The following is a 22,572-nucleotide window of genomic DNA, read 5'->3' as shown; positions in this document are numbered from 1 at the left end:
AATGGCTATTAACCAGGATAGGTAAGGAATGGTGTCCCTAGCCTCTGTCTGTGAGATGGAGGAGATGGATGGCAGGAGACAGATCACTTGATCATTACCTGTTAGGTTCACTCCCTCTGGAGCACCTGGCATTGGCCACTGTTGGCAGACAGGATACTGGGCTGGATGGACCTTTGGTCTGACCCAGTATGGCCGTTCGTAAGTTCTTATGAGGAATGCACTAAGGAACAGATACTCAGCTGGGACTCAGGAGAGCTAGGTTGTAGCCCCAGTTCTGCCATTGGCCTGTGTGATCTTGGGCAAGTTATTTCATCTCTCCCTGCCTACATTTCCTCATCTGTAAAATAAGGATAATGATACTTACTTCTATAATAAAGTGCTTTATAATCAACGGATGAAAAGCATTACATAACAGTTGGGTAATATTTGTATAGGTTAAGACAAGTTAATAATCTACAAGTATTTTAGAGTGCTCACACACCAGAGGGAGTTAGAGTAGAACATCAAGATAATAGAGTAGCAGGAAGAAATCAAGAAAGGGAGACTGTAGCCCAGGGGTAGGCAACCTATGGCATGTGTACCAAAGGCAGTACGCGAGCTGATTTTCAGCGGCACTCACACTGCCCAGGTCCTGGCCACTGGTCTGGAGGCCTCTGCATTTTAATTTAGTTTTAAATGAAGCTTCTTAAACATTTTAAAAACCTTGTTTACTTTACATAAAATAATAATTTAGTTATATATTATAGACTTATAGAAAGAGTCCTTCTAAAAATGTTAAAATGTTTTACTGGCAAGCGAAACCTTAAATTAGAGTGAATAAATGAAGACTCAGCACACCACTTCCAAAAGGTTGCCGATCCCTGCTGTAGCCTGACTGTCAGGAATATCTTCCTGACAATGAAATTCTGAGATGAGAAGTCCCCACACAAACAAGGTAGTCTATACACATAACAATGTGTATCCAGGGGAAGTGGTACAGATTTCCTGGCAGCTAAAAGGAATGAAAGAGATACGGTTTCTGGTCTTTCCACTGCTTTATGCTTTCATACCTAATTTTGCATGAATAGCAATGCAGTTGCTTCCCTCCAAACCATGGTACAGAAAGAAGCATATGGTTTGGTATTAATGCAATGTGTAATTAGCCTATGAAGGAAGTAGCTGTCAAAAATATTATTGAAGCAAAAAGCTTAGTAGAATTCAAAATACGGTGAGACATTTATGTGAATAATAAGAATATCCAGTGCAATACTGGACAGAATACAAATTCAAAAAGAATATCAAAAACCTCATATTTCAGGACGTTATCCAACCATTAACTACTTAGCGTTAGGAAAAAAAAGAGAGGGATCACTCAGTGGTTTGAGCATTAGCCTGCTAAACTCAGGGTTGCGAGTTCAATCCTTGCGGGGGCCATTTAGGGATTTGGGGCAAAAATCAGTTCTTGGTCCTGCTAGTGAAAGCGGGGGCTGGACTAGATGACCTTTCAAGGTCCCTTCCACTTCTGTGAAATAGGTATATCTCCACATATTATAACTTCCTTCAAAAAAATTATTGCATTATTGTCCACTTTGGGGGGTTTACATCCCCTCTCAGAAACAAAGAATAGTATTTTTGAGTAGCATCTGCAGAGTCTTTCTTCTTCTAGGATGGGGGACAATTCTTGGTACTCATGATGAAGTTTACACATTACTAAGCACTGGTTAGAGGCAGGGATATTGCAAGCAAGATTGTTCTGTGCAAACTTCCCCACACAGCTTGTCCAGTGGATCTCATATATGACCAACACCACATAGTTCTATGGGGTTTTGAGTGCTCTTATCTCTGCTTGAAGTCAGTGGGAACCAAGGGCCCTTACCCAGCACTTTGCAAAATACAGACCCAAGCCTCAAGCGTACTTGAGAAAAGATTGACAGCTATTGCCCTAGAGCTACTTTATACATGCTGCTTTTGAAAAACAAAGGAAATTATGGAATTTCATGTCTGTTGTTGTATATTCTTCCTGAGATCAAACAAAATTTGTGGGGGTGGGAAGTTTGAGCAAATTTTTTGGAGTGCCATGATCTGGCATGTTCAACAATATCTTTTTGTATGTAAATAAATACTTGTGTCTTCCAAGTATTATTTATTTTTCTTTGTTTTTGTATCCATTTAGAGGCAACAAAATGAAACAGCTGGTAAACAGCAACAAAGAGAGAGCTTCCCAGGAAGCTATTCAAGTCTTAGCTGAGCCAAGTGTTAAACCACCACCAAAGTCTCCCTACCTATTGTTGCCTAAACACTCTGCTATTTTTCCAATGTATCCTTTGTTTTGAGCATCATCCAAAATTAAAAAACAACATGTCACAGATTTTGGCCACAGCAGGTTGAACATGATGGATATTAATGTTATGCAAAAAAGAGACCTTTACCGCCAATATCTCACATTTTTTTAGTATGTTTCTTGCATATCCCAGGGAACCTCATATTGTTCTCTGGTAACAGCTGGGCTGGGATTTTCATAAGCGCCTAATAAAAAGGAGGTATATGCCCAATTCCCAGTTCAGTGAAAACTGGGCAGCTAACCCTTTGATAATCCCAGCCAAAAACACTGCAAGCTGTTGGCCATCTAATAGCCTGAGCTCAGTGCAAGGATCCCCATGGGGAAGGAAAAGAGCTTTGGAAATAATTGTTCTGTTATGTTAAGAGCTAACTATTTTCTGTTAATTACCAGGAATGCAGTTCCCACTCTGAGACCCAGCCATTAAGGAGAAACCATATGCAGAAATCAACAAGGTTGCCCTGTTTACTTCCAATTGCTAATACAGTTAAAACTACAAACTGCCTCAGCTTCACTATATCTCATGTTAGTTACCATTTGTTAACGAACACTTAGTAAGAACACACCTCTTTTCCTAGTTAAGACATGGCCTAAGACTGTATCACTAAGTGCGTCATCAGAAATGATGTTGCTGTCAGAGGTAGTAATTTAATATTAGCTGGTATGCAGTATGGCATGGCAAGAGAAGGGGTCCTCCTGTCAGTGTCAATTGCTGTTAGAGCCCTAAAGGCTTAAAAAGAGTCCATGAGCTATTTTTAATTTTCATAGACAATTTCCTATTTATGCTTCAAGATTCTTCACTCGGATAGAAAAACAGGACTAGTGCCACAGATTATTTTTTCCCAGATTCTATCACAAGCCCAAAGAGATATGGGTATTTGCCATATAAATTATAAATCCATGAGCTATATTTTTAGTCAAAAATAGTCCTTTTGATACATACCCAAAATAAAATTCTTTTCTCTGCTTTGAAAAATCCAAAATGACCTCTGTAAACAAACCCAGAAAGAGATGAAGAGAGTAAATCCGTAGTGAAGGCAGCCATCAAGCAGCAGAAGAAAGTTTGCCAGGCCAGTCTGATATCCCAGAAAGAGGCCACCTCTTCCAATGTGAACAAGAGTCCACCCACTGGAGCACGGAATACCGAGGCTATTCCTGCTCCTGCACCAGCTGTAATGAAATTCCTCCTACAACATGGAGAAAAATAATTCATCAGAAAACAGTGAGGCATAGCAAGGCATGCTTCAAGATTTATATGTTTAGAAAACTCAGCAATGGTAAAAAATAATTCTTGCCTATTTATTGTTAAAGCAAATAGATTTTTAAAGGCTGAATATAGGGGGACTGGCTCATTCAGGGCATTGTTTTAGGGACATAGAGCTTTTCACCTCTGGGGTCTAAATTCAAACCTGATCCACAACAGCAGTAATAACTAGTGGCTGTTTGATGGCATAGGAGAAGTGAGCTGACTTCAGTCAACTGCCAAGGACACAAAGGTCCATGTCAAACTAGGCTGCCAAAAGAGGGGTCAATAAGCCCAAAGATGAACATAACTCTCAGAAATGTTCGCTGTGAATCTATGGGCTAGTAATACTATGAGGGTCATATTCTGAGGCCAAAAGGGGCTGTGGACTGGGCAGCAGGGAATGTGTTGATTGGTTAACTGATTGATTTTTCTGTTTGCTTTCTGTTTTCTGAAGATCGTAGCTTTTCTGTTTTTTAACCCTGTCCCCAATGAACTTTTCTCTCCTAGTGCATTGCAGAGTGTGTTTGTAGGCTGACCAATTTCTTGATTCCTCAGAGCACTGCATGTATTATGGGTAGGGACACCATAGTTAAGTTTTCTCAACACTTTCTATTAAAACACCCTGTTTTCATTGGTTTATAATTCTGCCAAACTTTTGGGTTGAAATTTCCCATATTGGGTGTCTGGTCAGACTGAAATGTTCTAAACATTTTCAACTCATATGGTTCATCAGTGTTTATTTTTCTTTAAAAAAAGAACGTTTTGCCAGTGATAAAAAAAACTTTCCAACTGCTTAAGTGTGAAACTCTACTGCCTCCATGCTTTGCAGCAGGGATTTGAACCTTGGCAATGATGGGGACCAGGAGGAATATCATACAGTTATCAGGGATGTGCCTTTTGCCAGCGCTGTGAAAATCCACCCAAATTTGGTCAAGTTATAGGCCTCTGAAAATCTCAGTTTGCACACGCTCACTGGAGATTTGTTAGAACTTGACTGCTAAATTCTCTGAACATTCCGTCTTCAGGGAGCATGCTCCAGTTTGAGGCTGAAGGGGCAGAGCAAGATTTTCCCTGCAATTGCACCTCCACACTGCTTGGAGCTGCTATGATGCAGGCACAGAAGCTGAGAATGAGTGAGTATCTCTTTTGTGCTCTCAGTGCTTCTACTACTGGCATCCATGCAGTGAAGAGAAGGACAAGGAAGTGTCCTGGACTGCAAATGGGCAAGGGGGAAGACTACAACATGGAGGGGAGACTGGGACAAGCTAGCACGGCCAACAGCAGAAAGGGGTCAGGTCTGCAGAGGGAAGAGGAAGAAGGATCTGAAACCACAACAGTACACTCCCATATGAATCTGGAATAAAACCTATGATTCCTGAGTCTTATCATTCCCCTGCTGTCATCAAATGGCTGTGGAGCCCACTGGGGAAAACATGTGCCCCATCTCTCTCTAGTGGCTGGGCCACAAAGTATGACAACCTACTATTGCTATAGTTACTCTGTTAGCTCAAGTGGCAGATGTCTGTGCTGTTGATGATTTAGTTGGGGATTGGTCCTGCTTTGAGCAGAGGGTTGGACTAGATGACCTCCTGAGGTCCCTTCCAACCCTGATATTCTATGATTCCATCTCTTGACCTCTTCAGATCAAGACTGAATGCCTTTCTGTAAGATATGCTTTAAGCTCAACACCAGGGTAACTGATTGAAATTTAATGGCCAGAGAGATACAGGAGGTCAAACTAGATGATCTAATGGTTCCTTCTGACCTTAAAATGTTTTAATCTTGTTGTATGAAATGGGGATACCACCACCACCTCCTCTCACCAAGGTTTTAGAAAGATAAATTAATTCATTGTTTATGAAGCACTTTGATAATTAATTCATTGTTTGTGAAGCCATAGAAAAGTCAATCAGGAAATAAATAATTCAGTCTTCAGAGCAAGGTTTGAACAGCATGCAGCAAATAAGGCTTGGGACCACACAAACAAGGAGAAAACAAATTATTGAATTGCTGCTCATTCAGTGAGCACTGTCCATCCTGTGCACTGAATGAGGCAGAGGTGTGGTGGAAAAAATAGTAGGTGACCATGTCACTAAAGACCATATCATAATGCATATGCACAAGAGGGCTGAGTTAAGGCTATGCAGGCAACCTTAAGTCTGGTATTTCCTAATTTTTGATGGCTTGACTTCGGAAACTTAACCTTCTTTTAACATAGTTTTTTTGAGAGTAACATGGCCATAGCTAACCCAATTCAGCTGACTCAGGCTTGTGGGACTCAGGCTGTAGAGCTATCACAGTGTAGACATTTGGGCTGGGGCTAGAACCTGGGCACTGAAACCTTGCAAGGAGGGAGGGTCTCAGAGCCTGGGCTCCAGTCCAAGCGGTAATGTCTACACAGCAATTTTCAGTCTCACAATCAGAACCCTGCAAGCCCAAGTCAGATGACCCATGCTCTGAGACTCAGTGCCACAGGTTGGTTTTTTATTTTTTTTATAGACGTGCTCTTATCCATATCAACTAGTGCTGTCGACTAGAGTAAGTGTTACATGATGCCTGAATACTTACTGAACTGTTGCTTCATCTGTGAAGCTATAACATTTACTTTAAAAGACTTTAAAAAGGGTACCAAACCTATATGCTGCTCCAAAAATACACCAGAAAGGAGGAGAAGCTAAGATGAGCTTTCTGTTCACAGCTAATCCTTTCTGTATAAACAGGATTTCTAGATGACATGTTTCTCTCAGGAGTTTTCCTGCCTCTGTAAATCAGTTGTTCTCTAATTATCTTATGCTGTACTTTTAAAAAACAAAAGCAAAATCTTTTACTGCTTCTCTTACAGCAATTACTAATTTCTTCCATGAGTAACAATTTGTTTTAATAGGCATGTTTCAGGATTTATTTCACTAACTGAAGATGAAAGTTAAAGACAAAGCATATCACATATCGTACGAGCTGTACTGTATGATTATCCTTTGAGCCACAAATAGTTCACAATGGCCTTTTCTTTTGGCAAATGAGGTTTTTGCCCTGCTTTGCCCTTGCCTTGGAAACAAAAAAACCCCAGTATAATATGGGGCTTTTTATTTATTATTTAATGAGCAATATCCAGAAGACAGAGCCTGACCCTGCAAATTCTTACTGATGCAAGCAATCCTTACTCATGTGATTAATCCCTTTGACTTCAGTGGGAGTATTTACAAAAGCAGGTTTGCAGAATCCAGGCCACAGATGTTCATTAACAGAGAAGATTCAGATTAAAGAAAGTATGAACAGTCTATCATTTTACAGTCGGGGAGAAAAAAGGAAACAAGCCTGTGTCTCCTATGCACAATGTCTAGATTGAACTGAAACTGTGGAATTCTCAGGATAGCCAGGACGAAAGAAAAAACATTTTAACTAAATATACAAGTATCTTAATGCTATATTAATTTAGACAAATCTAAATTCAAAAGTCTAGTATTTTACACTCACTTTGTAGCAGTGTGAATGAAAACACAAGGTGCAAAGCAACAGAGAATTAGGTCCCAAGTGTTAAGCACACTGTTTTCATAAGCATTCAACATACGTATTTATCACAAGCTGTGTTAATTATGGCTCTACATTTGCTAGAGCCCAGCACAGCTATGGAAATCACAGAGAGAGGAAGAGATTACTTTCTGATGGAGAGGGCCAGGAATATCTCCCAGTATTTTCCATTTAAGATCACAAATATCAGCGATGACTAGAATCTTATTAGATCATTCACTCCAACTCTCTGCTAAATTCTATTAGCCCCTGGCTTTTTGATTAACCCCTTGATGCATCTGATTTGAGAGTCAGCATATGGCAACTGTGTCTCAGAAGACTTTGTTGCAATTATTTCTGATCAATTACATACTTATCAGCTGAATTCCAAAACCGGGTGAAGAAGGGCAGCTGAATTCCAAGGGTGTCTGACTTGAACTGGGACAGGCCACACCCTACTGTTGCCCTAAAATAACAATATAAAAGTGAGTGTTATTTTTAATATGCTATTCACATATCAACTGACATTAAAGATAAAAGGGCTAGATCCTCAGCTGTTACAGAGCAGCAAAGCTAAATTGACTTCAACAAGGGTAACACGGGACTGTAGAACACATTTGCTTTTCAATATGCAAAGTCCTGTTGACACAAGAGAGGAAGCTATTAAAGGCTTCCAGGTTAATAATTCAGAGATGAAAAGGGCCCCTCACAACATGTACTATGAAGAAAGACTCTAAAGGCTCCTTTGGTGAGCTGCATGTTGACATCTGCCTAAGAGTACTGACATGATGGATTAGAGAAAGAGAGAGAGAAAGAAGGTGAGTGAGGTATTATCTTGTACTGGATCAACTTCTGTTAGTGAAAGCAACAAGCTTTCGAGCCACACAGAGCTTGTGCAGTTCAAAAGCTTGTCTCTTTCACCAACAGAAGTTGGCCCAATAAAAGATATTACCTCACCCACCTTCTCTCTCTTATATCCTGGGACTGACATGGCTACAGCTACACTGCGTACAACAATGTAGTTATAGTTAAGGCTAAGATTTTGTCACGATTATTTTTAGTAAAAGTCACAGACAGGTTACGGGGTGAGGAGGGTCCAGCATCCACAGCTGCTTCGGCTCTAGGTCCCTCCCGCACGCCCCCATTGCCCACAGTGGCTGGGAATAGTGGCTGGGACACACAAGCCCTGCTGTCGTCAGTGGCTGGGAGCTGTGGGGGGGCTCCCAACCACCTGCATGTGCTGAAGGATTTCCCCATTACCTGCAGTGGCTGAGAGCTGGCCGCTAGAGCCAGCCCCTGAGAGCCGCTGGGCCTCTGCCAGCTGACACCTCCAGCCACGCTGCCCTGGGGCTGAAGCAGAAAATGTCACAGAGGTCTCTTGGAAGGTCTTTGGTGACAAAATCTTAACCTTAATTATAGTCCATTTCAAATCATCCATTTCAAGTTTAATCACCGTTGAGAGCAATGCAGTCTCCCAGTGGAAGATGCATAGTGATTTCATTTACTATACTATGTCTCAGACAATGCTTCAGGGCTGCACTTAAATCCAAGAAAACAGTTTCCATTGACATTTAAAATCATAAAAATATTTATATTCTTTGTATAAGACTCTTTGTAACAAAATTGTGTTGTTGATGTACAATAAAAATTGGATATTTTAAATTTTAATTAAATTAGTTCTTTATGCCACTATTTTTAAGGCACTAAGTTAATACTGTTCTGATTTTCTTTATGGAAATTTGATTATATTTGTTTGGATCATGCATCACTATTACAAAACTAAACGGCGGGGGGCGGATTACAGCTGCAGCCACTGAGCGCCTGTAACAAAAGTAAAGCAAACAAAAGAAACCTAAAAAGGAGAGCTAGGCTTTAGTAATCATTGTCTGAAATGGTTGCGTTTGCCTCTGACTAAACCTTACTCTCTTATTTTTGAAAACCTGAGTCATCCTTGGGGACTGCTGCACCTGTGTACGAGTAAAATGATAAGAGTGCAGGAAAGGGGTTTGAGGGAGATGACGAGAGCAAACCTCAAGGATAAATACTTTACCCTAACAAGTCAGCCAAAAAAGGAAATATACTACACAAGCAGAAAGAACCTGACATTATCACCCCCACTCATGAGACTGCTCAACAGGAGGAAATAAAAGGAGAGGATTCCTCTCCCAGGGACCCAGCTGAAAGACTGGGAGGATTTCTGTTTGTTTCTTTTTATTTGAATAGCAAAAAAATAAATTGAATGTTTCTTTCGGCAAGAGCATATTCTGATATTACTTTCCCAACTACAAATATGACATCACACTGGGATTTAAATAATGTGCAGCTCCATTCTGACTTGCAATCTACTATTCTGTGGGAATTGCAAAGAGAGAGAAGCAGTTTTGACCAATTCTGTGGTCACTATTGACTATAACTGTGGGTTGTCTTCTTTGTAATCTAAGGATCTTACGGAACCCGAGCATCCAATTTCCCACTCTTTTGCACCTTGTGCAGTCATTTACCCCATGCAAAGCGGGCGTAAAATACCACCACTTGTGTGAGAAAATAATTCTGATTTGAGCATTTTACATCCACTTGGCACAGGTGTAAGTGATTACAGAAGATGTAAAGCAATGGAAAATCAGGCCCCGAGAGTTCAAACTCTTGCATGGTGTTCCTTACCCCAAGTGAATCATAGGGCCTTCCGGTCCACAGAAGAGCCCAGAAGCCACAGCCAGCACACAAGAAACAAACGTCCCCAAAAAAGTCTTGACATTAAAAATGTGTTGAATAGAAGCACCATTCAAAAACCCAATGACTTCTGGAAGCCCATATGGTGCACCTGCTGGGCAAAAGAACTGTAAAGAGAAGAGTCAAAAATGAATTCAGATCCACCTGCAGCTAATAATTGCAGCTTTCACAAACACTTCATAACTTCTCTCACAACTTACAGTTACTTGTTCTATCAAGTCATCCATTCTTTCAGTTCCTCTTCCTACATAGCTCAAGACTTCTGTATTAAGCAAATAGATATGTGTATCCCACATATATCTTTTCCTTAGCTTTTTTGGAAAGTTCAATTAAACGTTTATTTTTCTCTTCCCCTCCCTTCCCCTCACCCTCACCCCCAACCCCCGAGGCTACTAGCTGACTTCTTGGGATTAAATTGAACTCAATAAGATGGTAGATGGGAGACCAGCTTTCTGTGTTGGTTTTGAAGTCTAGTAGAGGAGCTGGAGCCTCAAAGGAGAACTGGAAATGTAAGTTACACTAATTTTACACAGAGGTCTGAGCCAAACCCCATTTGAAGTCATTGTGAGTGTTTATTTTAGGATCAGGCCCCAGCTCTGTGCAAGTTACGCTAATTTGCCACTTGTATCCATTTTATGACCAATGTATATCTAAAGTATAACTTACACAACCATTTACACCACCATTTATTTTGCCTGAGACTGTCATAGGAATTGCATGGCCTGAATTTGGCTTACAGGGCCTGAATTTGGATCTCAGACTGGATATCAACCCCAGGATCCCTACATAGCCAGTAAAAGAGAAATCATGGAGAAATCCTGATCATGCTTAACTATAGTAGCACTTAGAAGGCACTGACGCAACAACAAAAAAATGCAAGAGCAAGGGATTTGCCTGATCTCAGCATTATAGACTTTTGTTGGGCCTCTGACTGTTTCCCAGTGAGGACTATACAAGGTATACGTTCTAAGACTCCTTTTCTGTAACTAAGTCTCCATCTCTCAGAACTCCACTGATATTTTAAAGTAGTTGAGTAAGAGACATACTTACCACCACTAGCCCTGAAGATACAACAATCATGGCGAGTCCTGACCCAAGTATGCAAATCCAGGTCATGTGGAAGTTGCCATTCTGCCAGTTTTACAAATAATTTATTAGCATAAGCAATGGTATAGAAAACAAGTATGTGTACTGCCTCAAACCCTCTGCCAACACTATATAGCGATATATATTTAGAGATATATTTTTCAGTTCATTTGTCCATTTTCTTACATAACCCACTGTAGCAAGTCCTACAATTTACAGCATACAAGAATGGAAATAGGAGAAAGAGAGAAGCAAGTGTTGCAGACTATTCAAAAATATGGGGTTGAGTCTGGGTTTTAGATAAGGGCAAAGGTTCACAGTGGCTATTAGTTTTCCATACCAATTTGCCCATGCTCATACAACATAGCAAAGAATGTTTTAGTGTTCCCTGAAGGCCCCAAACAAGGACAGAACTTATTCAAGTTCCATTGACTCCATTGCTTATGTGCTTAAGTGCTGTACTGAATGAAGATGCTTTCCTGAACTGGGGCCTTAACCTATTACAACTTTATATTTTACCCAGTAATACTAACCATAAATTCATCTAGATAGTTCCCTCTGTTATTTCTTTAATAAAGTGACATTTCTTATACTCAGGCTTTTCAATTTAAACATGTGTCAGTCTGCCAAGGTTGGTTGGTTTGTTTGTGTTTGGATTAATTGCAGTCATGCTGTCTCCAGAACTCATCAGAAGCACATCAGCACCCACATACTTTATAAAATTCCCAAATGTTCAGCTTTGATTCACTTTGTATGCAAGCCAAAGCTGCCCCCTTTGTTTCCCAAATCATAGTAGTACAGCAGACCACCTCAACCTTCCTGTCTACACCTCATGCCAGGTCTTTTTTCTAGTGTACTGTACAGAACAGCAAAACAGAAAGGTAAAACAGAACTGAATTCAGATGCTCTGCAGTTGGAGAATGAACTTAGGTTGTAGGATCTTCATGGCAGGAACCCTCTCAATACTAGTTTGTACTGCAACTAGCACAAAGGGGTCCTGATCTTAGTGTGGTCTCTGGCACTACTGTAATGCAACACCACCACCACAAGGATAGTGGGATGAGTTCTGCCGACTGCTTGGAAACAGTGACACACACAATGGAAATTTTGTGATTCAGTACTAGGACGCTTACAATGCCGGGGGACAAAATCTGGTTTCTTGGCAGACTCAGAGGATCATATAGGTCATACTACTGGAACCTATTTTTAATTGATCTTGTATCTCAGAGGTACACCCATCTTCTCATCCCCCATTTCCTGTAGATGTCAAGTCCACCTCTGCATTTTTCTGAAGTCCTTAAAGCTCCCTTCAGCTGAGGAGGCCTTGGAAGCATTATTTCAAAGTCTTGACTTCTCATGAGATGTCCAACAAATGCATTAGGTATTCAGACCATGCTCATCACTGATATCTGAATACCTGTCCATACCCATTGTGCTCAGGTATCAGAGTCCAGCCTAGAATGTCTACATTTTTCCTACTCAAGATATGAACCTCTTAACTGTGGGCTTGCCAAGTACTGACAACCAGCTTCCTTCTTTTCCCATCTATCAGGTCCTCACCACCTCCAATCAACCAAGCAAGCATGCACACACACAATAAACTGCATGGTACTCAGTTTGTCTGTCTTAGAAAGACTGAGCCTGAGTTAACTCCACCAGGATTTGTACCTTTGGTTCCAGAGTGTGTAGCCATTACAAACCTGAAGCATAGGCATCCAAGCCACTCTTCTAGCTGCTTTTGTATTATCAGTGATGCAGATGAATTTTATTTCCATCTGCTACCATAGGCATGTACATATTTAGCTCCAATTTCAAGATACAATGTATTAAAATTCGGATGCAAATCTAACTCTCAAACCAGCTATCCCTACTCATGCAATAAAACATATTAGCCATGCGATTACTCATGAGAGTAGGGAGTTGTATAACTGAGCCCATAATTTGGTACACAGGTGTATAATAACTGACATGCATAGTGTTAATTTAAGAGATTTCCCCACGTCTTGAAAAAGTTTGATTAATAGAAATAGAAGTCTTTTGAGACAGTGATTGATGGAAACAGCTTTCTAGAAAATTAAACCTGGTTTAATTTTCCTTTCAGATCTGCAGATCAGTCCAGAAGAGTTTGTTATGGATCACATTTACCGAATAGTTGCCTGTATATACAGAAGACTTGCTAAACCAACTGCTTATCATGTACTGAATGACAGCTATTGTATTTCTCAGTGAGTCAGCAGATGCTTCATTCAAGCCTTTAGGAAGAAATTCTTCAACAAAAAAATCATCGACAGAAGATGCCAGTAGAGTAGCTGAGTAAAAACTTCATGTTCATGGAGCTTTACTACCAATCAGAACAAAGTAAAAAGAGAGAGGCCAATTTATTTTTCCTCTGCTCACCTGGAGGTAATTTTTCACCAGTTCCCATTTTAGTTTGATGAGATAGTCAATTATCTGATGTGTCAGGAATCCCAGCATTCCTACTCCTATTCCAATTAGCCCCATCAACATCCATCGATCCCAGTCAGTTCTAAAAATGAAATAGTAACATTACTCCTTTGCAGCGAGCTCAGGATGGTTTGTCAAATTGCCTCCCGCAAAAAGGTATGCTTGTTTTGATTATTATCTGACTGAAAGAGAGGCCAAACCACACAAACCTGGTATATTAAGAAGAAGACTACATATACTCACAAAAAGACATCTTCCTTTGGGAATCAGTTCCATTTGGCTAAGGAGTTAGACAGTGCTACTTCAAAATATATTTTATAGTAGATACAACATAACACAAACACACAGAGGGATGTTAAAACTTTTAAACTCAAGGGCCAAGAAATAGTATTTCTGTATCTGAGAAACAAAAAAAACAAAAAACAAACAAAAAAAAAAGGTGTTTTTCCTCCTCTCTAGTGAATTGAGTGCTCATGGAGGTTCCAGACTCAGAACCCTGAAAACTGAAGTTTTCTATTGTCCATGGCCATGCTACAGCTGTTCTATTGGCATTGCTCATATCCCCACCCTGCCCCATCCCTGACTTGAAGGGACCACCCCATTGGCAGTCTCTTCAGGTCTATGTAACACTTGGTCTCTGCTGAGAGATGAAGGGGCTCCCAATAAGCATCCACTGTAGTGAAGATTTTCACAGGGGGAATACCTGTGACGTGATCTGGATCACCAACTCATTTCAGAGCAATCACCTAATAGGCATCACATAGTAAAACCAACTATAGGACACTACCATCCTGGGCAATATTTTTTACCAATAATTTATTGGAAAAAGGCTCTAAAATCTTACATATAGACAACCATAGGGGTCCGGTGGCACTATAACCTCTCACCAGGTGGGCCCAGGCAGAGCCCAGCACTAAAGAATGTTTGCTGAAATCATGCAGTTTAGTTATGTGAGGGCTAATAGGGCAGTTAATCTTTGCACTCATAAGAAGCCAAGTGTTATAGAAGGCTATTAAGTAACATTAAATATTGAATGGCAGCAGTGGCTTTATCTCTATCATCTTGGCCTCAAAAATTTTACTGTGTTTTCCCCAGTTTTAGTTAATTCACTGACACAAAGCATAAATTATATAAAATTATGTCTTTGCCTCTAGTTCATATATCTCTTAAATAGAGTGCATATCTATGGAGTTATACAAATAATTCCCGGTTAGCATAAGGTATAATTTACTGCTAAATCATCCCTGACAGAGATTATTTCTTGGGCTCATAAAACAGTTCTGGAGAGAACATTTTTGGCTTTAGAATACAGATTATTTGCAGTCAATTTCCCCTGAAGAGGGTACCCCCAAATCCCTTGTAAAGTCTTTAACATGCCATTTTCTTCCAAATTGTACAAATTGTACAACGGGTCATACTAGTTGCATGCTCAGTAAGGTATAAGCATTTCAGGGAAGTGACATTGAATAAAAAGGTTAGTTGTCCAGTTGCCTCCCTTCTTGGGTACAATTACATTAAAACATTTTCTTAAATAGGGAAATAAATGAAAAGCCCACTTATTCCCTTACCCCCTTCATTTTGTGACCATCCTTCACGATTCACTTCATTGTTTTTAAAGTAAGGCTTTGCAGTTCAGTAGCAACTTGCATATAATTAGTTCAGTGCACTTTGTGAGTATTAGTGAATTTAGTCTCTCAGAACCTCTATGATTTAGAATATGTAGACTCCAACCATTTTATGAGCTAGACAAAGAGGCATAAGAAAATGTTCTAGCACAGATGCAGAAGGGAATGGGGTATGTTTATGTAGCTAGAACAAAATCTAGGTCATCTGATGTCCAGTTCATGGTATAAGCCACAAGACCATTCTGCCTCCCCAACTCCACAAATAAAAGAATTTATCTCATGATTCTAGTATCTACTTAACTTATTGACTCTCCCACCCTTCTGAGCAGCATAAAAGGAAAGATAAAGCTAGCTTAAACTTCTTGTGTGACCTTAGCCAAATAATTTATTCTGTGCCTCAGATGCCAGCTGTAAAATGGAGATAATACTTTTCTAACTCTCAGGAGTGTTACAAAGATGAATTCATCAGTATATGTGAGGCACTCAAACTACGATAGAGAAGTGCACATATCAGTAAATAGACTTTTTGCTCCCCAATTTTCCACAGTTGAAGAAATTTACTCTTTAGAAAGACCTACACCCTTCAATTTTTTTGTTTATCTACAGTTTGGTGCTAATCAGAGTTAAAACAAGTTGCCTGCGATCTAAGAGGAACAGGACAGTACGTACTGGGGGCATTGTTACCTGTACGTTTTCTCTTGTAGCCACTTCTTGTAAACTCTACTGTGTGAAGGTAAATAATCCAAACTCTCTTGGGGTGCTTGACATTCTCTCTCCTCCTTTCTGCAATTAGAGTTTGCTAAGCCATCTTGCTTGCTGCTGCAACACCTCCTAGGATCCAGAGAATGACTCAAATCAGGCCTTTCTTCTATCAGCAGCATCTGCTCTTCACTATTATCCATGCACCTCTTACAGGAAAGAAGGGACGACATTTCCAAAACCTCAGGTTGGAGTGTTGACAAGAACTGTTTGAGACAGAATACACTAGTCAGTTTGCTTCCCAATGAAGAGAAAGATGGAAAAATACACCAGAGACCAGCTGATTTATGTTTTGAGTTTGGTTTGTTGTGACCATACATAGATCTGGCTTGTTGTGTCACTGAGAGCTTGCATGAACTAGAATTGGGGAAGCATTCACTTGATGTAGAGGGATTTAGTTGTGGATTGGTAAGTCAGAAATAATTCTAGCTTTTCCTCAGTGACTGTACAAGTGAAGACGACTTCTAAAAAGGGAGATTTTTTGTAAAATGTCAACTGTACACATGTTGCGTTCTTCAAAAGTCTTAGTTAACTCATGTAAACAGACAATAAAAAAAATAGAATGCTGAAGCATTTGAAGTAATACATTGAACCCTCCGTACTGTGCATGCATTGTCCATAAAAAGGTTGCATCTGATATAAGCATAAACAGATCCATGCTACAGAATTCAGCTTTTGATCCAAATATCCTCAAACACTGAGGGTGTTCAGCTCAGGCACATGCTTAATTATAAACTACTGAACTGTATCTCTCATTTCACTTAAATTCATCACCAACATCTGCCTACATACTTAATCACAAATCATGTACAATCTTGAGAGTTGGGCACAATGAGTGTTAAAGCTCTTTCAAACCCCTAAAATGGGCATTGAAATGAATTGGAATGCTTTCTGGTCCTTAAGATTTGAAAATTATATGAGCATTTCTTTAAAAATGACTTAAATGGCACAAGTAAAGATGGTTGAAAATTTTCATTCTTGAACAAATTAACTCTACAACACAAATTCATACGATTCTTTGCTCCTCTAAATACACAGTAAATAGGAGATAGATTATGTTCCCACAGCAACAAAAGTATCTCTTGGTTTTTCTATTTATATTTAATTATTTGTTTTCTTCTTTCTCTATTAAAGAAAAACGCTCAACTGAGACTCTCATTAAATCCTGAAATGTATTTCTACCCTGGCAAACAGGTCTAAGGTGAACTTAATAAAAGGGAGAAAAGACCACCAGAAATCAGCATAGCACAACCACTCTGTAGGGGCATTTTTATGAGAACATATTGTCAGATGAGGGCAAACCAGTCTGCATATACTTCAGTAGGTCAGAAATATTTATTTTAAACAGAAAATAAAGTAACAATACTGTGTGCTTGCCTTCTGTGGTGCAGGCTTTTGGTAATTCATAACAGGACAGAGGAGGATAGATCTGCTACATTCCAGCTGCTATATACAGTTGGCTTTGCAATGAGATAATATGGAAAAGTTACAGCAGATTTCTTCAGATTTCGCATGAATGCTTCCTGGTCAGGCTGCAAGTGATGAGTGTTAAATGGCTGGGGTAAGAAGAATCACTAAGTGTGACTGCTGGTTAACTGGAAGAAATGCATGAAAGTCAGATACATCTTATATTTGATAATGATCTCACATCTGCATTATCTATGTTACTGATATGTCGGGTCCACCTAACTGAGAGCCAATGACAGCCAGACAGGGAAAAGGAAAGGTTGCTTTATTCTGCAGAAGAAAGGAGTGCCTTGTACCTTGGTACAAAAAACTTTACTTCATACAAAAACCAATAACTTTTTTATACACACTTACACACAGGCTTTGGTTGTGTTAGCATTTGATTGGTGTTTAGCAAACCCTGCCCTTCTGCAATCTGCTCAGCAAAAACCAGCTTAGGACCAGCTCCAACTGCCTCAAAACTGATAAGGAAAGACAGTTCAAAAGTTCAGGCTACTGTGTTCATGAGGTGTCCAATTTCTTTAATTTAAAAATTTCAAGCCAGCAATCTCTGCTTACACTGACTGCTACAGGGGGCGGAACAGAAGGATCTTAATACGACCTTAGGGCTTCCTCGCATGCTATAGCTTCCACCCTGAGGAATTACGAACAAGAAGCTCAGTTTTGCCCACACACCTAACACCCAAAGGCATAAGACAGAAATACAGTAACCAAGTAACCACAGTATAACCAGAACCCTATTATTTTTTTATTTTATTAGAGCTCACCTTATCGGAGCACGAACCCCAGGGGCCACGGTGAAGTGAGGAAGAGGGGCTAAACACCCCAGTGGCGCCGCTCGTAGTTCACCGCAGCCGTCCAGAATCCAATGTCCAAGCTAGGAGGGTCCCATCTGGGGTGCCAGAAACTGTTACCGAAATGTCGGGTCCGCCTAGCTGAGAGCCAATGACAGCCAGACAGGGATAAGGAAAGGTTGCTTTATTCTGCAGAAGAAAGGAGTGCCTTGGTACAAAAAACTTTACTTCATACAAAAACCAATAACTTTTTTATACACACTTACACACAGGCTTTGGTTGTGTTAGCATTTGATTGGTGGTTAGCAAACCCTGCACTTCTGCAATCTGCTCAGCAAAAACCAGCTTAGGACCAGCTCCAACTGCCTCAAAACTGATAAGGAAAGACAGTTCAAAAGTTCAGGCTACTGTGTTCATGAGGTGTCCAATTTCTTTTAATGGTTGCCAGCTATTATAAGGCTACTAGCTGTTAGGGGAGGGGCTGCTAACTGTCACATCTATCCACTTAGGTCCTTATATCATGTGTCCATTGCTCTAGTATCTGAGTGTTGTATTGGTCCTTTGCTTCCAAGTGCTTTCAAAAGCACTTTACAGAGTATAACAAAGAATTGCGATCTTCTGTCAAACCCTGAGAAAAAGGAGAATAGTCAGAGAGATGGAGAATGAGGTCCCTTTAGGAAAAATGTTAGTGCTGTCCTTAATTTGTGTCTTTGGTGCTGGGATACCACAGCAATGGGTGCATTAGGAATACACGAGGTATTCTTGATAGAGCTATGATAACAAGGAGCTATTACATCAACAACATTGAAATATAGCCAACTTGAGGGAACCCAGCAGTTATTTAACAGCACGCAAACACTATGCAAAAATTCAGAGCAAAGAGTGAAGAATATTTTTTCCAACTGAAACTTCAGGCACAATTTAGGGAGGCATAACAATAATCTGAGTTAGAATTCAGCTGATGTTTGCCTAAAGAATATTAGGGTCTTTAATGAGCACAAGTAGCCAAGCTCTTGGCTTTGCTCCTCCTCAGAGTGATAAAACGTATGTTATAATTAAGTACTAAAATTTGTGTGCTGTTTTTGCTTGGATTTATAATTCTGCTCCAAACTCAAAATGGGGACGAGGGCAGTAGGAGAGAGTGTAAAGAAAAAGAAAACTACCCATTGACGTCTATTTCACCCGATGTATTTATGTACATCTTGTATGTGCATATATATATAAATTTTATACAATATATAAATATTTTGAGTTACATTTGTGTGCACAAATGGCCCTGTACATAATAGTGTTCATACTGTGTATATGAAGGTAAAAATCTACTGAACAGGCATAGAAATGAGTAGAACATACCTAAATAACTTAAATTCTGGAGAAAGGGGATCAGGCTAAAAATCAAGCTGTTCCTCACAGATGGCATAAATATGCCTTATTCCAAGTTTACCTTTCGGTTTACACAACAGATGATATCTACATGATCTCATAGAACAGAGAGACAGTCAGTCAATCTCCTGTATTTGTGTGGCTGAGCTCTACTCTTCGCTCTTCTGAGGTGCCAGGTGGCGTTTTAGGCTCACAACCCCTTTTCCAATCAGACTTAAATCTAGACATAACCCCTCCAAAAGCCGGTGAACTGCGTGGCAAATTAATGAAGCCACCTTAATGTGTAGTGCAGATGCAAAAAATGTAATGCAACAGAGGACATTCAACACTTTGAAAGGGCTTGTCTACCCAATACAGGGGGTAGTGTTTTCAAGGGCCTCTGAGTTAGCCCATGTTTTTATGTCCCTTTTCTGAAATTAAAACTCTGCTTAATTCCTTCAGACAGGCAGTTCTTTGGAGGGCTGGTTAGGCCCTGTAATATGTTTCCACATGAGCCTATGGAAATTTTTAATTAAGAAATTTCTTTCTTGTGGACCAAAGTCACTGCACGGAGCTCAGTTTGATCTCCACTGGGAGCATGAAGGAATTTTTCATCCATGTCAGAACTCAAACTTGAGTCCCAAAGAGTCTAGATGTTTCAGACCTCATGATTAGACAATTAAACCATCTACTTTGCTTTTTCTAACATGGGTGAGCATGAATTTTCCCTTTTATTCAACAAAGGTCCTTTTAGGGTACACATCTTTGTCTTGCATAGTATGAATGAGGAAGAAGAGCTCTACTGCCTTTTATGACAGATTCTCTTCTCCAAAATCCATGCTGGGAACTCCCTCCTTGATCTGAGGCCATCCTGCAAAGCTGACTCTTCCACTGAATTCTGGAAGGTGGTCACTGGTAAATTCTACCGTCATTGCCTCCACAATATTAGATGTTGAAATCCTTCACACAGAGGAGAGACTTCTGGCAGGAGAATGAAGATGTGCTTGTGTAACCCTAAGGCCAGAAACCCCAGAAGGAAAAAGTGCTGCCACATAGAGCTTCATTTGCATAGGCTACTTACCCATATTTCCTTTACAGACACTTGGCATCACCATAAATATACATGAACTTGGATTTTGGGGGTTACTCTGCTCACAGAATGAGGAAGGAGCTCATTTCCAAGAAGCTAGGATCCTAAGTTCTCTTGTGTCCCATTCACATATGGGTTCTGCAGCAAATGATAATGCAAATTGAGAAAACTTCTCATTGACAGGTAACAGAAAGGACAGACAGCTGAATGGGGTCCGGTGAGGCCCTGCATACCCAACACCTTAACAAAGCTGAATTGCTAAGCTGGGTCAAGTGGTGGTGTCTCCAAGCAAAGCACCTCTTTTGGGACTGGAGGCAGACCTGTAAAGAGGCACTTGAACTACTGCTACTCACTGATCTAAACCATTAGTGGGGTGTGGTGATATGGCCAAGCAACTGTGGGACAGTCTTGCCAGCTGATGGGAAAAAGAAGTTGATGGATATTGCCAACATCAGTCTATCTGTGGTGGAGGGGGAGGTAATTCACTCTTGATCTGCATGTAAGTTCTGTGGCCATGATTGTGCATGTTCACTTTGAAAATATAGAAATAAAACAGGTTCCAGACATTAAACAAGAAGATTTATTACACATTATAACCCCTGATTACTAGGCTAGAATTCTAACTTTTGATTTAGGTAATATTGAACCACTCAAGGTTCACTCTCATAGTTCTGATGTCACACCAACAGCTCTCTCTGTAGGTATGAAGTGCCCAGTTGCCATTTTATCTAGGTGACTCTCCTGTGGAATTTCAGCTCTCTGTATTGGAAGGTGTGCAGACACCAGACACTTGCTTGGCACCCCAGTTCAAATCAGACATAGGTGAGATGTTTTCTAAGAAACATATAGTATACATATAAAAACTGTATATACTCAATAGTATACATCTCCCTCGCCTGCCATATATCACTTATCTTCTTAAATTCTAAGAATTGGGGAGGCAGGGATCATGCCTTTATGTCTAGCAAAACAGTGCATATAGTCTTCCTTGGGCACTATTGCAATACAGATAATAGTAATTGTACATCATTATACCCATACATTCTAGATCATAGATCACAAAAGGAATGTGGAATTAATTTCTGAATACAATGGAGCACTGGAGACTGATATGCAACTTTGTTATGTTATTTGTATAACAAGGAAGTTTCAATCAAATTCAAGGAGATAATCCAGTATGTTTTCAACTATATTTTTTTTTAAACTGCTGGGAAGTATTGTTCATCGCTATCAGTCAGTAGCACGAGAAGCTTATATAACTAACAGATTGAAAGCAAAATGGTTTAATGGAGCGCTTGAATTTTATATTCTGTCTATTCAAGATGTCACTAAAAACCCAATCTGTTACATTACCAATCAGGTTAAGATTATTATAGGATTTAAAAATAACAAATCAATGTTAAATACCCATATTCTGAGTGACGGTGTAACAGAAAAATGTAAATATCATCAATAAGTGACAAAAACATCTCATTATCTAGAAATATCTACAAACATCACAATAGCATGAAAATCTGCAACCAGGTTCTTCCACTATTTCAAATGGCAAACCATATTTTTTGAGGAAGGGAAAAAAAAAATCAGACATGAATCTTTGCATTTGTGGTAAAAATTTGCATCCTGTGGAGTTTCATACATGATGCTGAATTTTACATAAATACATGGTTAAATGAACAGTTTTGGTATGAGCATAAAGTTTAAATATTGCAAATAATATGTACTGCTTCAGGGCAATACTGCAGGGCAGGAGATCAGAGATTTTTCTGGTTTGGTAGAAAGTACTTTGGTTTGGACAGTCATGCTAACAGAAAGTAAAGAGGAAAAAACATTTAGAAAACAAAAATTCAAGTAACTGTAAATTGCTTGTAAACCAGACAGTCTCTATTCAATATGGGAACACAATTCTTTCCAGAAAGAGCTTCTATCTGGGAAAGCCTCAGGGCCATCAAGGGGAACAAACTAGTCATAGCACCAAAAACCTTCCTCATGAGATTTCAACCCAGTCATGCAAATAGTAGCTATGGAAGTACTCATTCTAATCAGAACCACCACCTGCAACACTTGCCTTTCCTGGATTGTAAAAGACAAACAGACCTCATGCGGCCCCTATTAACAAGGGGAATCTGTCATCCATGTAAAAACAT

At 39.8% G+C, this 22,572-nt stretch overlaps 1 protein-coding gene across 1 annotated transcript in view; it reads right to left on the bottom strand.

The window, feature by feature from the left end:
- The window catches only part of LOC116821785 (chloride channel protein C-like), a 112,096-nt gene extending 96,183 nt beyond the window's left edge, over positions 1-15,913 (bottom strand). Inside the window, exons 1-6 of the mRNA XM_032775196.2 lie at positions 15,641-15,913; positions 13,284-13,413; positions 10,851-10,931; positions 9,732-9,907; positions 7,444-7,536; positions 3,261-3,504 (exon numbers count right to left, since the gene is read on the bottom strand). Coding sequence (XP_032631087.2) covers positions 3,261-3,504; positions 7,444-7,536; positions 9,732-9,907; positions 10,851-10,931; positions 13,284-13,413; positions 15,641-15,888 — 972 coding nt within the window. The 5' untranslated portion in view covers positions 15,889-15,913. The remainder of the gene's footprint in view (positions 1-3,260; positions 3,505-7,443; positions 7,537-9,731; positions 9,908-10,850; positions 10,932-13,283; positions 13,414-15,640) is intronic.
- Positions 15,914-22,572: the final 6,659 nt, after the last annotated feature.

The sequence above is a fragment of the Chelonoidis abingdonii genome, chromosome 2 (assembly GCF_003597395.2).
Source record: "Chelonoidis abingdonii isolate Lonesome George chromosome 2, CheloAbing_2.0, whole genome shotgun sequence".
Lineage (NCBI taxonomy): Eukaryota > Metazoa > Chordata > Testudines > Testudinidae > Chelonoidis > Chelonoidis abingdonii.
Note: the sequence above shows the minus strand (reverse complement) of the source record. Positions and strands in the feature narration are given on the sequence as shown.